Consider the following 16250-nt stretch of genomic DNA (forward strand, 5'->3'; position numbering starts at 1 on the left):
ATCAACAGTAGACTGGATAAAGAAATTATGGGATATGTACTCCGTAGAATACCATACAGCAGTAAAAAAAGAAAGAAAGAAATCCTGTCATTTGCAACAAAATGGAGGAATCCTGAAAACATCATGCTGAGTGAAATAAGCCAGTCCCAAAGGGACAAATATCATCTGTTCTCCCTGATCGGCGACAAGTAACCGAGCACCAAAAAGGAAACCTGTTGAAGTGAAATGGACACTATGAGAAACAATGACTTGATCAGCCCTTGACCTGACTGTTGATGAACAACTTAATACTTTATCCCTTTTACTATTTTTTTCTTCTACTTAATACTACTGGTTGAACCCTGTAATTAACACTCAATTATTCTTAGGTGTTTAAATTTAACAGAAAAGTGATCCCTGTTAAATATAAGAGTGGGAATAATGGAGGAAATGTACAGTTCAGCACATGCTCAGTCGGACTTGCTCCAAATGGTAGAGTTAGAAACATGTCAGGGGATTCCAATTCAGTCCCATCAAGGTGGCATGTACCAATGTCATCTCACTTGTCAAATGATCAATTTCAGTTCACAACTGATCATAATGATAGAATGAAGAGCCAAAGGGATCACATAAACAAGACCAGTGTCTGGTATTACTAACTGATAGAATTAAAAAGGAGAGAATGATCCAACATGGGAAGTGGGAGACCCAGCAGACTCACAGAATGGCAGACATCCTAAACAGCACTTTGGCCTCAGAATCAGCCCTTAAGACATTTGCTTCTGGCTAAAAAAGCCCATGAGAGTATTTCAGGCATGGAAAGCCAAGACTGTGGGGGAAAAAAAAAAAAACAGACCTAATTGAAAGATCTCTGTGAGTGAGACCCCTGCGGAAAGAACAGGCCATCAGAGAAGAAGGTACCTTTCTCTGAAGGGAGGAGAAAACTTCTAGTTTGACTGTGACCTTGTCTAAATAAGATCAGAGTTGATGAACTCAAGAGGCTTCCATAGCCTTGACAGCTCATGACAAGAGCCTCGGGTGATTACTGACGCCATAAACAAGAGTGTCAGTTGTTAAATCAACAACAGGAATCACTGTGCACTTAACTCCCCATGTAGGATCTCTGTCCTTAATGTGTTGTTCAATGTGAATTAATGCTATAACTAGTACTCAAACAGTATTTTACACTTTGTGTTTCAGTGTGGGTGCAAACTGTTGAAATCTTTACTTAATATATACTAAATTGATCTTCTGTATATAAAGATAATTGAAAATGAATCTTGCATGAATGGGATGGGAGAGGGAGTGGGAGATGGGATGGTTGTGGGTGGAAGGGAGGTTATAGGGGGAAAAGCCACTGTAATCCAAAAGCTGTACTTTGGAAATTTATATTTATTAAATAAAAGTTTAAAAAACATAAAAAGAAACTATTGAGGATTATAAATTTGTTATATGCAGAATAAATGCAAACACAACAATTTATGGCTGATCAGTAGATGTTATGCAGATATGTTCAAGTAAAGAGAATGAAAGGCATTCTTATAAGTTAAATATAGGGTTAATGAATACTATTTGTAATAAGCATCAACTTTGAGAAAAGCAAAGTCCCATTCACTTTATAGCAATGTATTTTAAAGGTATAAAACAAAGAAGTTGTCACTGCTATGTATTAAAAACATGTTTTTTTAGCACCTTGGTTTTTGTGAACTTTTTGAATAATAATATATATATCAAGTAGAATTTAGAAAAACACAAATGAGCTTAATACCTGTGAATTATATAGAACTTTTTAAAAAAAGAGCAAAAAATCTTAGATTACATGTGTTTTTCTTTTTTGAAAATATGTTAACGATATGATGCTTTCTTCTCATTCCTGGTTATGGATTGACGTCTCTCATTCTCTGCTCTTGGGATTTGTAGTAATAGACATCCTAAACCAAAATCAATCAAAAGAGGAAACAACTACAACAGCAGAAGTAATTTCATGAATACTCACCCGAGAGAGAAATCTGACTTTAATGTCGTCATGTAAGATGGGACAGTTCAACAATTCAATAATGACTCTGTCAGTTTCGATATCATGAAATATCTGTGAATGAACACATGAAATTCAGAGCTAAAAATCTAGCTGCTGATGGGATCTGTAAAACTGAAGTGGTTTTCACTTATCCAGCCTTTCTGTATTTATCAAGTACTCTTAGCCTCATAGCAAACTCACTATATATATTAATAAATATAACCTGTCGGGGCTGGCGCTGTGGTGTAGTGGGTAAAGCTGCGGCCCGCAGTGCCGGCATCCTGTATGGGCGCCGGTTTGAGTCCCGGTTCTCCACTTCCAACCCAATTCTCTGTGAAGGCCTGGGAAAGCAGTGGAGGATGGGCCAAGTTCTTGGGCTCCTGCACATTCCTAGGAGACCCAGAGGAAGCTCTTGGCTCCTGGCTTCAGATTGGCGCAGCTCTGGCTGTTGCAGCCATCTGGAGAGTGAATCTGAATCAGCAGATGGAAGACCTCTCTCTCTCTCTCTCTCTCTCTCTCTCTCTCTGCCTCTCCTTTCTGTGTGTAACTCTGACTTTCAAATAAATAAATAAATCTTTAAAAAAGTAAATGTAAACTGTCTTTTCTGTAAAGTTGTGAGTCTATAAATTTCTGTAACATTGTTTCAAAATTATATTGGGACACTTTTGAAAAGCAAAGTGTTTGGTTTATTTTCAATTAAGTTTAGTCACATAAACATTACTGTTTAATGTGTTATGGTTTTCATAAGTTGGACCACTTTTGATAATACACTAAAATCTTCAGTTTTAAAGTTGACACTGCCATTCAAGAAGCAATACAGAATGCTTAATCCAAAATCATGTGTTGTTGATGGGATCATTGGTAAGCTCCATTGCAGGCTGTTAAATGAAGTGATTAACGATAAACTTTCTAGGAGGAACAGATTTGGAATTATACTAAATATTTCTTTGTTACAGATTTATTTTTATATAATGTATACAAAATGAGAAAGACTTATGCTGGGCCCTGTGAAAAGCATAATAAGATATAGACTCAGTCAATCCTTTCAGGGAGCTGTGCATGTAAAGAATAATAGTATAACTAATGTCAGGCTACATGGTGAAGACTGAGTGTGCTGTTATGAACTGCAGGGGGTGGTGTTATTAGGCAATATAGAGTAGAGACTCTTCAAGGAGATAGCTACTGAGTTGAGTATGGAAGGGTTTGAATAAATAAAAGAGAGCACTGAAAATAGAATCTAGTGCATACATTGGGACAGAGGAGAGGGGGACAGAGGAGAGGGAAAAGACAAGCAGAAACATGAAGTAGAAATTAGAATTATATTCCAAGAACCTGCGAGGATGACCCAGTTTACAAGGAAAAAAAACTCTGCAGCTTAAGTTGCTGATGGAAATAAGCTCAGGTTGGATATGGTTATTGTATCTTGAGAGTTCAAGATCCATGGAAATAAGAGTGAAGTTGCTAGAGAGTATTGGGGAGAGGGGTATTTTATGTGTCAAAGTGTCCTGACTACTGTCATGAATTAACATCTACTTGGTAATTTATAGTTGACAAATTAATTTTATTTTATTACCTAACTTAATTCTCACAACACTTGAGATGTGATCTTTATTTTTCAGATAAGAATGCTGAACCAAAGATGCTAACTGGCTTTAACTGTGCATAAACTGAGTGTCTTCTGATGTACATACAGCTCTTCACAATGAGAGCAATACTTCAAGATGCATGTTGTAGGACTCTACCCACTACAATGTATAAGAAGAAAGACAAGGTAAGGAGACCATTGTTTAGAAACTTTGTCAGAGCAAATGAGCAAATGGACTAAATAGTGGCAGTGGAAACATAAAAGAAAGGCGAATGAAGAAAAATTTCAAAGGAATAATCAGGAATTGGTGACTCATTGGATTTAGGTGGACAAGGCAAAGTGAGAATCAAAGATAATACCACATGTGAAGACCTGAGTGAAAGAATGATGGTGCCATCTGCAGGGGCAGAGGAAAAGCTCCATTTGGCAAATTTGGATTTGACTAACCTGTTTGGATTGTTGGGTTAAAGACTGTCCATATTGTAATTTCTACATGTAGCAACAGTGAGTGCTCATTAATATATGTTCCATGACTTAAAGAACAAATAATGTAAAGAAGGGGAATGGCTGAGAGTAGGTTAAGAGTGGGGTAGTCACAGAAAAGAAAACACAAATGTCAAGGATCAGGACCAGGTGAATGCCCTCAGCTAGGAAAGGCAAAGAAAAAAAAACCACAGGGGGACAGGACAAGGAGGATTAGTGTCAGGAATAGAAGCATGGGAGGGTCTTCTGAATGTTTACAGTTTCTAGACTCATGAAAGAAGCTTTCTTATTGTTCCACAAAAGTCTATATAGTTAGGCATCACTTCAACATTTTAGCAAACCATTGTCTACTAGGGTCCCATTGCTTTGGGTAAAGAGACTCCTCTTTCATCCATATGCTTGCATAGTTTCTCATAACACTAACTCACAGAACTGTTGGTTAGAGTCATCTGGAGCATTGCTATATCTACAGATAGCTGAGACCCATTCCAGATTTCCTGAATCATACCTTGGAGGCACAGATGATGAATTTGCATCTTTACAAGCCCGTAGGAGATTTTCTTGTATGCTACAATTTGAAATTTTAGTGCTGGACAGTAAAAGGTAAAATGACCAAGAGGAAAAAAATATGGCTAAAAATAACTACAATCTGAAATTAAAATCTTGATAGATTCCTGGTAAAATGCTCAGCATTTGTGGGAACCTAAAAGGCAAAGCCACAATTTACAATGATATATATTTTAGAAAATACCTTGGGACCCCCCCCCCCTTTTTTTTTTTTCAAACAATTTGGTTAACTTAGCTCTGGTTTGCATCTAAACTTATGGTTTCCATGTTAGGTGGTAACTACAAAGCAGCATAACATCTTCTTTGTGGTGAGTGATGGTTCAGAAGGCCAACATGTTGATTTAACTTTGAGCTTTAAAAAAACTTCAGAATTTTCAATTCATATGCTTTCTCTTACCTTGCAGTTTTTAGAAGATGAACATGAAAAGACTGTCTGTTGTTTTGTAGCTATTTGAATTTTTAGGTCACTTCCATCGCCTTTTCCAACATCTGTATAAAATTAAAAAGATAGGCACACTAATGAGGAAACAATAAAATATTCTAGCTGGTTCAAAGTACCACGCACTGACAGGCATATAGTAAATGATGCAATGAACCCACGACTAGATGCAAATGGGCTAGTAACCAATTGCATTCCACTGAACATATCCAATTTGCATTTCTATGTAGAAAAGTTGTTTGCATTATCACTTTTCTACATCTTGCAGAGGAAAGAGCTCAAAGACAATGAAAGCTGGAGAAAGTGTGCAGTCACAGACATTACCCATCTAAGAGCCTCTCACACTTTTTCCTCTGTCTCCCTAGCTCCTTTCTCTTGTTGTCACAACCATTTGAAAGATATTTTTACTCAAAAATCAAACTGATCCCAGTAAGTTTGGCCCACTTATTTACCTGGGTGCAGGACGAATTTTAACTTGTCCAACAGTCCTTCCTGAGTTGGTTTACAAACTAAGACATGTGGAAAGCTGAACACCCAGGATCTTGGAATCTCAGATTGTCTTTTATTTGTTTGTTTGAAAGGCAGAGTTACAGAGAGAGAGAGAGACAAAGATCTTCCATCTACTGCTTCACTCCCACAAATGGTCACAACATCCAGGGGTGGGCCACAGTGAAGCCAGAAGCCTGGAACTCCATCTGAGTCTCCCTTGTAGGTACCAGGGGCCCAAGCACTCAGGCCATCCTCTGCTGCTCTCTCAGGTGCACCCACAGGGATCTGGATTTGGAACAGCACTTAAGTGGAATGATAAAACTGTAGGCAGTGGTTTAGCCTTCTGTGCCACAATGCTGGCCCCTGAGATTGAGGTTTTCCAAGCCTCTATTTCATGTTAGTCTGAGACAAGCAAATCATGCCATAAAATTCCACACAACTTCACCTACAATAACTAGAAGTTGTAAATTTGAGCAACTCCTTATTTTTTCTAGATCTGCACCTTACAGTTGTAAGCATTGTCTCTACAGGTTTTTTTTTTTTTTTTTTTAAGATTTATTTTATTTATTTGAAAGACAGTTAAAGAGAGAGGTAGAGACAGAGAGACACCCGCTGGTTCACTCCCTGGATGGCCACAACGGCCAGAGCTGTGCCAATAGGAAGCCAGGAGCTTCTTGCAGGTCTCTCACGTGGGTGCAGGGGCCCAAGAACTTGGGCCATCTTCTACTGCTTTCCTAGGCCATAGCAGAAAGCTGGATCAGGAGGAGCATCAAGGACTAGAAACGGTGCCCATATGGGATGCCAGCGCTTCAGGCCAGGGCTTTTAACCCACTGCACCATAGCACTGGCCCCTTCTACAAGGTTTAAATAAAACCCAAAGTGGTATTAAGAAAGAAGACACAATCTTAGGATATAATATCAGACTGACACAAAAATTCCCAAATTTTTAAATGATTTTTAGGCTTTGAATTTTGAGAAACTATTTTACTCTCATTGTTCCTATGAGAGAAAGGTGTTAAAACTTCATTAAGCTGAAATGCCCATGACTTCCCTGAAATGGTTTAAAAGGTTTAAAACTCACAAAGATTTCTTTAGATGCCCTAGTACTAGTAAAGCTCATCTGTATATATCCACAAGCAAATCTTCCCAAAGAATGGGAACATTGTTGCTTCTGTCCAGTTTTTCAATTATACAAAAACACTTACTATGAATTGAAGAAATGATAATTTTGTATGGTGTGAGGATTTTTTTTGGTGGGAGAGTCCAGTTGTAGAGATTTTTCACATTCTCAAAATAGCCAACATATCTGCTCTGCAAAGAAACAAAAGCTTCAGGTTACATGAGGAAGAAAAGCTGAAAATCAGAAATTCCTATTGTGAGGGCAGGACTTAGAGCTTGGTAAGGGCAGTAAGAAATTAAGAAATCACTTGCTGGATTTTGTTATAAGACAGAGTGTTTTTATGTATGTGGCCTCAAAACTACCTTAGGAAACAATACTGAACTAAGTGCTATGGGAGGAAACCAGAAAGGAATCAGGTCTGGCTTATAGGGTGCTTATAATTATGATTGTGTTTTAGACTACAACATTATCCATGTGTGGATAGAAGCAAGGTTGTGACTGAGTTACAGGAAGCTTTGTGATTGGGTGAAGAATAGCCTATGATAATGGAAGAATGGTATTTGCAAACTCAGGAGGAGACCTGCATCTCTCAGGTAGATTCTTGGGCATTTTTACCTTACCTCTGCCGGCTAGAGTTTCTTTACTTATCATTTTCTCAGTTCTGTTTTTGCAAAGAAGTTCTGGAATTTTCTTGGTTTCATCCTTTCTGTGATAAACTTACTCATACAAAGTCTGTCCTTGAGTCTTTCTTAAGGAAGTTGAACAGTTCTGGCACTGAACCAACAGGACTCAGAAGTTCACAGATTCTTCTTTTCCCATTGGGAAGTTTAATAAAATTAAGTGTTGTACTTTCTATGAGAAAGAGCAGCCATGAGATAGTCTCATGCAAGTTCTTAACTCAGGGATAGATGTAATGTGACCAGGAGACTGGCCCACTGGGAGGGTCAGAATGTGATGGTGTCTGGAGAATTATCACTTGACATAAAGGAACCTCTTCCCCGGGGCCTTGCCAAGAGAGCTCTCAAATCTGAAGTCTGCAGCTGAGTTCTTCTATTGCTATCCCAGTGGATCAGAAGACATTCAGGTGTAGCATATGGTGTGCTAGTTCTGGACTAAAGTCAGGATAACTGTGCAGGACTAAAGGAGAAATGGAGAAAGGGAGATGTATGGGGAGAGTCAATGAAGGAGCTACATTTCACATACCCTTGGCTCCTGCCACCAGATTCATGGCATGAAGACACACAGTGCTGAGAAGCTGGGAAATAGCAAAGGGTCTTATTGTCTTAGAGCACAGGATATGTGACAGCACTTAATGAAGAAAAAATTTGAAAAATCAAATTGCAGAAGATCTTGAGAGCCAGGTTAGAACATATAGTTGCTATTGGCAGCAGGGAGCCATCATGGATTTTGAGCATGGAAATAGCGTGATTAAAGATGGACTTCAGTAAGTTGATGTATTACTTTTATCCTAGGGTGTATGTATATCTTGTTTTTTGCTTGTTTGGCTTGGGTATGGGAGAAAAGTATTAGTAAAGGCTGAATTCTTTTGTCCTAACCAAAGATCTAGGGCGAGAAGTTACTGTGTGCTGCTTTCAAAGCGCAGTGTAGTTATTCAGTTGCCATCACTTCACTCAAAGTCTCTCATTTATAGCTACATTCACATCTCCCTAAAGATTCTCAATCAGCTCTCACTTTGGTTTTAGGGGAACAATAAATAGAAGCTGTTCACAGCATGGACTATACTGGGCTTCAGATTTGACAGATCTAGATTTGAGTTCTTGGTTCTAGTGGTTAATTTCTCTGAACTTCAATTTCATAATCTGTAAAATGGGATTCATAATAGTGCCTACTCACAGAGTTACTGAGAATATTAAATTAGGTAAAGAATATAAAACCCTTAGCATGTGTCAATAAAGTCTAGATTGTTGTAAACTCTATCAGATAAATGTTTTGACTTCTGCAATAAACAGATCACAAGGAATAAACATGAGATGGGAAACAGAAACAGAAAGAGACCTAAGAGAGGTAGCATCCAAATGATATGTATGGGCCTTGTTTGTATTGTAACTGAAACAGTTTTCTAAGTATCTTAGACAATTATGAAAATTTAAAAATAAACTCAAAATTTGAAATTATTAAGATTTTATAAGGCATACAGTATTTGATGTGATAAATGGTATTAAGATTTTTGGGTTCTCTTGAGACCTTATGTTAGATGTCATACCAAAATACTTGTGGGATAAAATGAACTCATGGCTATAATTTCCTTCAGAATAACCCAGGTTTGGTGAAACAGAGTGGAATAGGGTTGAGGAATTTGAATAGAGAGGAGAGAGAATGAATAAACCATGATTGGTTGGTTATGAGATAAAGTGGCATGTTGAGTAAAAATGGATTTGTTGTATAATTGTCTTTTTTGCATATGTTTGAAACTATCTATAATCTTTTTAAAAGGAAAAAATTCAGCAATCTCCACATCAATATTATAAATCTTAAATGAGATAGTTTTAAGTTTAGAAGCATTTGGGGTATATTAGAGGTCTTCCTTCCATTGGTTCACTCCCCAAATGGCTGCTATGGCCGACGCTGCGCTGATCCGAAGCCAGGAGCCAGGTGCTTCTTCCTGGTCTCCCATGGGGGTGCAGGAGCCCAAACACTTGACCCATCCTCCACTGCCCTCCTTGGCCATAGCAGAGAGCTGGATTAGAAGAGGAGCAACCAGGACTAGAACCTAGTGCCCATATGGGATGCCAGCACTGTAGGTGGAGGATTAACCAAGTGAGCCACGGTGCCGGCCTCTATTTTCCTTTTTATTTAACCATCAAAATATAGACATTCCCTCTCCCTCCTCAACCACTCTCTTCTGTGGGGAAATCAAAGGCAACTGAAACCATTAGGGGCCTGGAATCTTAGGTATTAGACTTGCCTATTACAGGAAAGTAATCAACTCCTGAACTCTGTACACAACAAATATCAAATGCTCTAGGGAGGACCCACTGCTCCTCAAGCATGGGCAGCGACTGAGGTATAGCTTTTGGTCCTGAGGAGGAGTTAAAGCCTGCTGCAGGGCACCCAAGGGCCACTGCCTGATATCCAACAGAGAAGAGTCTAAAGTGAAACCATGTGTCAGGGGCTAATCTTAACCCACTCCCCCCAAAGAAGTGCCCCTTTAAAAAGAAAACTTACTTGGGAGGGAGTTTCAATTCCTTGGAATTTACTACTGATGGTGTGATCAGTACGTCGACTTGCAAAATAAGCAAGACTTTCCTATAGAAAAGGAACAACATAACAATGGTTCATCTGCAATCTTCCCTTTCCCACAGTAGATGTTTTTTAAGTTTCTAAGGACACATTATTTCCTTAAGGGGGAGCATTCTGTGAAGAGAGGCTACTCAAAATAACAGTACTAAAAAGGCTACATCAAAGATATGTCTCATTCAAAGATTCCTGCATACGTGGACTTTCAGAACTAGAATGCCCTTAGAAACTATTTGATCCAACTCTTCTTTCTACCTTCCAGTATACAAATGAGAAGACTAAGATGAAAAGAAAATGAAACTGTAATCCACTTTAGTAAACCCATGATATACACACAGACATGGGCATACACACACATCCATCACACATTGATATTTTCTAATTTCCATTTTAGAAGTGAAACACTATTCAGTAAGTTGCTTTTACAACTCACTGAAACATAATGATGTATGACTTAAACACCTATTTTCCAAACTTGTGTATCTTAAATTATAGGACAGAAGTGGCTAGATTAGAGAGCTGACTGTTGTGCATAACCCTCAGCTCCTCTTCTCTCTACTGCAGGCCAGCAGACCAGAGCTGCTGGAAGTAGGGACTTCAGTGGCAGCTTCTAAAAAATATGGCAGAAAAATGAGCCCTGCTTTAAGACATGGGAACAACTCACCTTCTCTTCTCAGTAATTTCCACAGATTACAGTTATTATGTATATTGACTATGCAAAAATAGTAATTAACCATGAGAGACTCTGAGTGGGAAAGCAAGGCCTTTTGTGTATATACAGCAATTTTAAGGATAGCCAAGGTCCTCTGCAAAATGCATCTAATTAATCTGGATATTATTCTCATGAGGAAGTCCTGTAACACTTTGCATTTGTATAACTTGGCTTTACTGACCTCACTTAATCCTGCTCCTATTGGATCCCACCTGTATTTAAAAGATTAATAGTGTATACATCATGATTTTTTTTGCATTCATTTTTATTTTTAAAATATTGATTTAAAATTATTTATGCTAACTACTGAGATTTTTGATATTCCCTTAAATTTTATGCCTCACACATTTTGCCCTAGTCCTTGTCCAGAGTAAGAAGTAGTCATTTACTAATTTCATAGTGGATATGAAACAAAGGAGGAGCCAACCAATACTAATGACCCACTCTGCAATTACAGTTTCACTTAACCATTGGGACTCAGAGAGTCACCATAACATCCTAGCAGTGATGTTTCAGAATTGGCGATTTCAGTAAGCACAAGACAGATTGTAGTAACATGTTTCATACCTTTGCAGTACCAAAGATCTGATTAGCAATGAGGCAAGCACAGACCATTGTCCCAGTTCTTCCTAGAAAAGAAAAGTAAGTTTAAGAAGCTAGTTCATGGTAGAACTTAGTATGAAAATACACTCAGAAGTATCCAGAGTGTGTTTTTGATAGACTTTTTTACACCCTGAATGTGCTTGTCAAAAATAGTTTAGTAATAGCCAAGATATTTCACTGTTTTATGGTTGTATCTGGAATTTGGTTCTGTAAATGGACATGATACACTTGTGCACATGTGTACTTGTCTTGAATCACAGATGCTGGGAAGCACACTGGAGGCAGTCAGTTCTGCTTAGGACTCCAGGGCTAAAGCCTCACTTGCTAATTAGGAACTAATTCTATACTCTATGATCCATATAACATAAATAAAAATATCTATAAAAGTTAAAAACAGGGGTCAGAGTTGTGGCACAGCAGGTTAAGCTAGTCCATTTCAGATCCAGCTCCTTGCTAATGAGTCTGGGGATTCAGCAGATGACCAAAGTACTTGGGCCCCTGCCACCCATGGGGGAGACCCAGGAAGAGTTCCAGGCTCCCGGCTTCAGCCAGCCCCAGCCCTGGTCATTGTGGCCATTTGGAGAGTGAACTACTTGATAGAAGATCTCTGTGCCTCTCCCTCTCTCTTTCTGTGCCACTGCCTTTCAAATAAATTAAACATTCTTTTAGAAAAAAGAATAAAACCAGGATCACAACTCAAAATGGCTTCTAGCATTTGCAATACTCATTGTTTCTTCCATAGAGTATTTAATTGTAGTACAAAAGTTTTTAAACATATGAAAGCATACAGAACAGGATAATGAACCCTCATGTACTTTTCCTGATTTTGTAATTACTGATATTTTGCTGAACTTGGTTAATTTCCCTCTCCTCTTTCCTTGCTTCTCTCCTACCCCTCCCCTCTCCTCTATCCTCTCTTCTTCTGTGCCATCTCCTTTCTTTTCCACTGTTACATTTTAAAGCAAATCCTCGACCTTATGCTTCATGTCATTTATCCTCAAAATTTCTCGAGTTTTATTTGAATTTCTATTTTTCATCTGCCATACAAAATTTAACTTTAAAAACATGTTGTTTCCTGGGGGCCACTGTCAAGGGCACAGGTAGCCACTGGGCTGCGGGGGCACCTGGCGTCCGGGGCTGTGACATGCTCTCCAGAGGACTGGCCAAGTCTGTCACCTGCACGTACTCCCCCTGCCTCAACAAGCTCTCCTAGCAGCTAGCAAAGACCTGCCCTGTGCAGCTGTGGGTCGACTCAACACCCCTGCCTAGAAGTCTCAACACACGAAGGAAGTTGTCAGACACTGCCCCCACCATGAGCGCTGTTTCAATAGCGATGATCTGGCCCCCATCTCAGCATCTCATCTGGGTGGAGGGAAATCTGTGTGCTGAGTATTTGGATGACAGAAACACCTTCTGGAACAGTGTGGTGGTGCCCTACAGCCACCCGACGTTGGCTCTGACTGTACCACCATCCACTATAATTACATGTGTAACAATTCCTGCATGGGGGGCATGAACTGGTGGCCCATCCTCACCCTCATCACACTGGAAGATTCCAGAAGGAACCAGCTAGGATGGAACAGCTTTTGAGGTGCAAGTGTGTGCCTGTCCTGGGAGGGACCACAGCACAGAGGAAAAAAATTTCTGCAAGAAAGGGGAGTCCTGCCCTGAGCTGCCCCCTGGGAGCTCTAAACGAGCACTGCCAACCACCACCACCGACTCCTCTCCCCAGAAAAAAAAGCCACTTGATAGAGAATACTTCATTGTTAAGATCCGTGGGCATGAGTGCTTCAAGATGTTCCAAGAGCTGAATGAGGTCCTGGAGCTCAAGGATGCCAAGGCCAAGAAGGAGCCCCGGGGGAGCAGGGCTCACTCCAGCTACCTGAAGGCCAAGAAGGGGCAGTCTACCTCCTGCAGTAAAAAACTAATGTTCAAGAGAGAGGGGCCCAACTCAGACTGATGTCTCACCCTCTGACCACATTGACGACCCCCATGCCCTCCTACCTTGACATTTTGGGACTCAGGTGCTTGAACCGTACTTGGTAGAGGTGTGCCTTAGAACTCCCAGGAATTCTTCCACTTGCCTTGGCCTGCACTGATGGTATTGGGAGGAAGGGAGGGGCAATGGGAGCTAGGATGGGCCAGCCTTAGCTTTTAAAATTTTGACTGTGAGGAATGTTTTGGGGAAAAAAATTCTCTGAGAAGCAGCCCTAGGCTGGGTAGGAAGCCCAGCCCTCCCGCTGTGCTAAGACCAGGGATGTGGCCACAACTTCATGAAATGCTGATCATGCCTACCTCACAGGGTCTGCTGTGAGGATTAATGAAATGCTGTGTGGCTGGCCCGGAAAGCACCCTTTATTATAGGGTGGCTGGTATGTGGCACCCTTGTGGGTGCTGGTTCCCTGCCCCTGCTGGCTGGGTTGACAGCTTCACTGGTTGGGCACCTGTTCTGTGCTTGTGCAGCCAAATCCTGCCCAGCCTCTTAGTGACAATGGCACCTGAAAGAAGTCCTGCCCCATCCTACGCCTGGAGGATTCCATCTCATGTACCATCTGCATCTACTAAGACCTGTTTCACTTTCCCCCCAATGCTCAGGGTCAATTTCTTTTGCACCTTGCAAGGCACATCTGCATTTGTCACCCCAGTTCTCTTCCCTTTTTATATCCCCTTTTTATATCAGTTTCTTATTTTACAATAAAACTTGACTACCATTCTGTGTCTCAAAAAAATAAATAAAAATATGTTTCCTTAATTACTGTAGCTTTTTACTTAGTACACACTGAACCTAATTACTTTATGTAATTCCAAACTTATTTTTACCTGAGATGCACAGAATTTTCTGTCATTTAAAAAATGTTTAATGAACCGCTAAATTGCTTTCTTAGTCTGTCATTGTAAACACTATTCTAAGCCAGGTACTTCCAAAGAGGAGTTTTTCTACCTCTTGCACGAAGTTTCCTGAAAAGGAGGCTACTGATCAACAGCTTGGTTGGCCCCTGACTCCAGCTTCCTCCTAATACAGACTTTTGGAGGAAGTGGTGATGGCTCAAGTAATTTGATTCCTGCCATCCACATTGAGAGACCAGCACTGTATTCCTGGCTCCTGGCTACTACTAGGGCTGATGTTCTGAGTATTTGGGGAACGAACCAGCAGATGGGAGTGTCAGTGCTCTCTTTGTCTCTCCCCTCTAATATAATAATACTAAAAAAAAGAGCTACCAACAATAATCTAATAATTTGGTAGTTTGAAAAGATTGATAAAATCGAAGAAAATCCCTGGTGAAACTAATAAAAGAAAATAAAGACAAGGCATCAAGAAAGATACATAGGAAATAAAAAGGGAAGCACACTGTAGATATTAGAATAGTAAGATTATATGTTGAACAATTTGATGCAAAGACATTTAAAATTGTAGATAAAATGGACAAATGCTTGGGAAAATACAACTAACTAAAATAGATACAAGAAATAGTTTTAAACAATCCTATATCTAACAAAATCTGATTTACAACTTGAAAACATCCACAGAGAAAACTGTAGGGCAATGTGGCTTCACTAGGGAGTTCTAGCTTACATTTAAGGAGAAAAAAAAAAATAATAACCAAGTTAAACAGACTCAGAGAATAAAAAAGAAAGGAAATACAACCTAGTTCATTTTGTGAAGCCAACAGTTGAAATTAACATTATGAGGGAAAATAAAAAAAGAATAGCCAATCATACGCATGGCCCGGATACAAGAACCATAAACCAAACTATCAACAGAATCCAGCAGCTTTCTATGAAGAAGGTAATATAAGTACCACATGCTAACCGAATGCATCCCTCCCACCATGATGCCATCTAACATGCTGTGATGCAACCAAGGAGCTTTACCAGGACCCAAACACATGGGGTTGCCTGATCCTGGACTTTCAGCCTTCAAATTTGTGGTCTAAATAAACCACTTTTTTTATAAAGTACCCAGCCTTTGGTATTTTTGCTACCACAACAGAAAATGGACTATGAAAACCACTGTGAATATAAAGTATAAAATATTATTGAAGGGCAAAATGATTCAAATTAATAGATAACCTAGTTGTCAGTTCTCCCAAATTAATAAATTCAGTTCCTTTCCAATGAAAATCCTAAACATATTGTGAAAACTGACAAAATTATTCTAAAGTTGAATGTGAGAATCAAGTTGTAAGAAGAACCAAGGGGTCAGGGAAAAGATGGCAGCTTAGAAACAGGAAAATCCAAGTCACGTGGGGTAAAATAGGTAGTTAAAAGGGAGAGAGTTTACATGCAGGAGATAGACCTGCAGGAAATTTACAACAGGAAACCCAGTTGGCCAACACAGACTGGGCAGGTACATGCTGAAAGGGAAAATAAGAAGGAGAAACAGAGGAGATGCAGCAGGCACAGGTTGTTGGGGTGGAGGGTGCCATCCCCCAGTGGATCAGGTTAGGTGGAATTAGGTGTCCATGGAGCTGGGAGTAGCAGCAGCAGGAGGAGATAGGTGAACTGCTTTTGAAGTTCCAAGAGGGGAAAAAAAGAGAAGTCATAAAAAAAGCAAACAGATCAGTACTACGCTGTCCGAATCCTTTCCCCCCTGCCCATCCAGACCTGCAGCTGGCCCACAGAAGCCATCTTTAATGTTTACATTCTCGAACATAGACCTTGGCCTACCAAACACACAAACATCAACTGTGGGAGCCATCCCACGACACCTCCCACACAGGAGCGATGTCCACACTATCTCAGAGGAGCTTCTTCCCCACCATGCAAGTCAGGCAACAAGGAAACTCGAGCCCATTAAATCCATCATTGAAAACTCATCTGGGTCTCAGTAGGTGGGGCTAAGTGCACCACAGCTCACCCAACTCCACCATGATTGACAGGTGAACAGGACTCTGGTAGATAGTGCTCTGTGCTTCCACTTGAAACGCACACAGAGCAGCACATAACAGAAATCTCACAAGACAAATTCTGTAAATTTATAAATATGTGTAATATATA

General features: G+C 39.9%; 1 protein-coding gene and 1 pseudogene across 1 annotated transcript in view; one reads left to right on the forward strand and one right to left on the reverse strand.

The window, feature by feature from the left end:
- LOC133761678 (cellular tumor antigen p53-like) overlaps positions 1 to 13964 on the forward strand; it is a 41149-nt pseudogene extending 27185 nt beyond the window's left edge.
- The window catches only part of LOC133761680 (phosphatidylinositol 3,4,5-trisphosphate 3-phosphatase TPTE2-like), a 59298-nt gene that overhangs the window by 26828 nt on the left and 16220 nt on the right, over positions 1 to 16250 (reverse strand). Inside the window, exons 12-16 of the mRNA XM_062194269.1 lie at positions 11217 to 11278; positions 9866 to 9946; positions 6765 to 6870; positions 5029 to 5120; positions 1976 to 2068 (exon numbers count right to left, since the gene is read on the reverse strand). Coding sequence (XP_062050253.1) covers positions 1976 to 2068; positions 5029 to 5120; positions 6765 to 6870; positions 9866 to 9946; positions 11217 to 11278 — 434 coding nt within the window. The remainder of the gene's footprint in view (positions 1 to 1975; positions 2069 to 5028; positions 5121 to 6764; positions 6871 to 9865; positions 9947 to 11216; positions 11279 to 16250) is intronic.

The sequence above is a fragment of the Lepus europaeus genome, chromosome 6 (genome assembly GCF_033115175.1).
Source record: "Lepus europaeus isolate LE1 chromosome 6, mLepTim1.pri, whole genome shotgun sequence".
Lineage (NCBI taxonomy): Eukaryota > Metazoa > Chordata > Mammalia > Lagomorpha > Leporidae > Lepus > Lepus europaeus.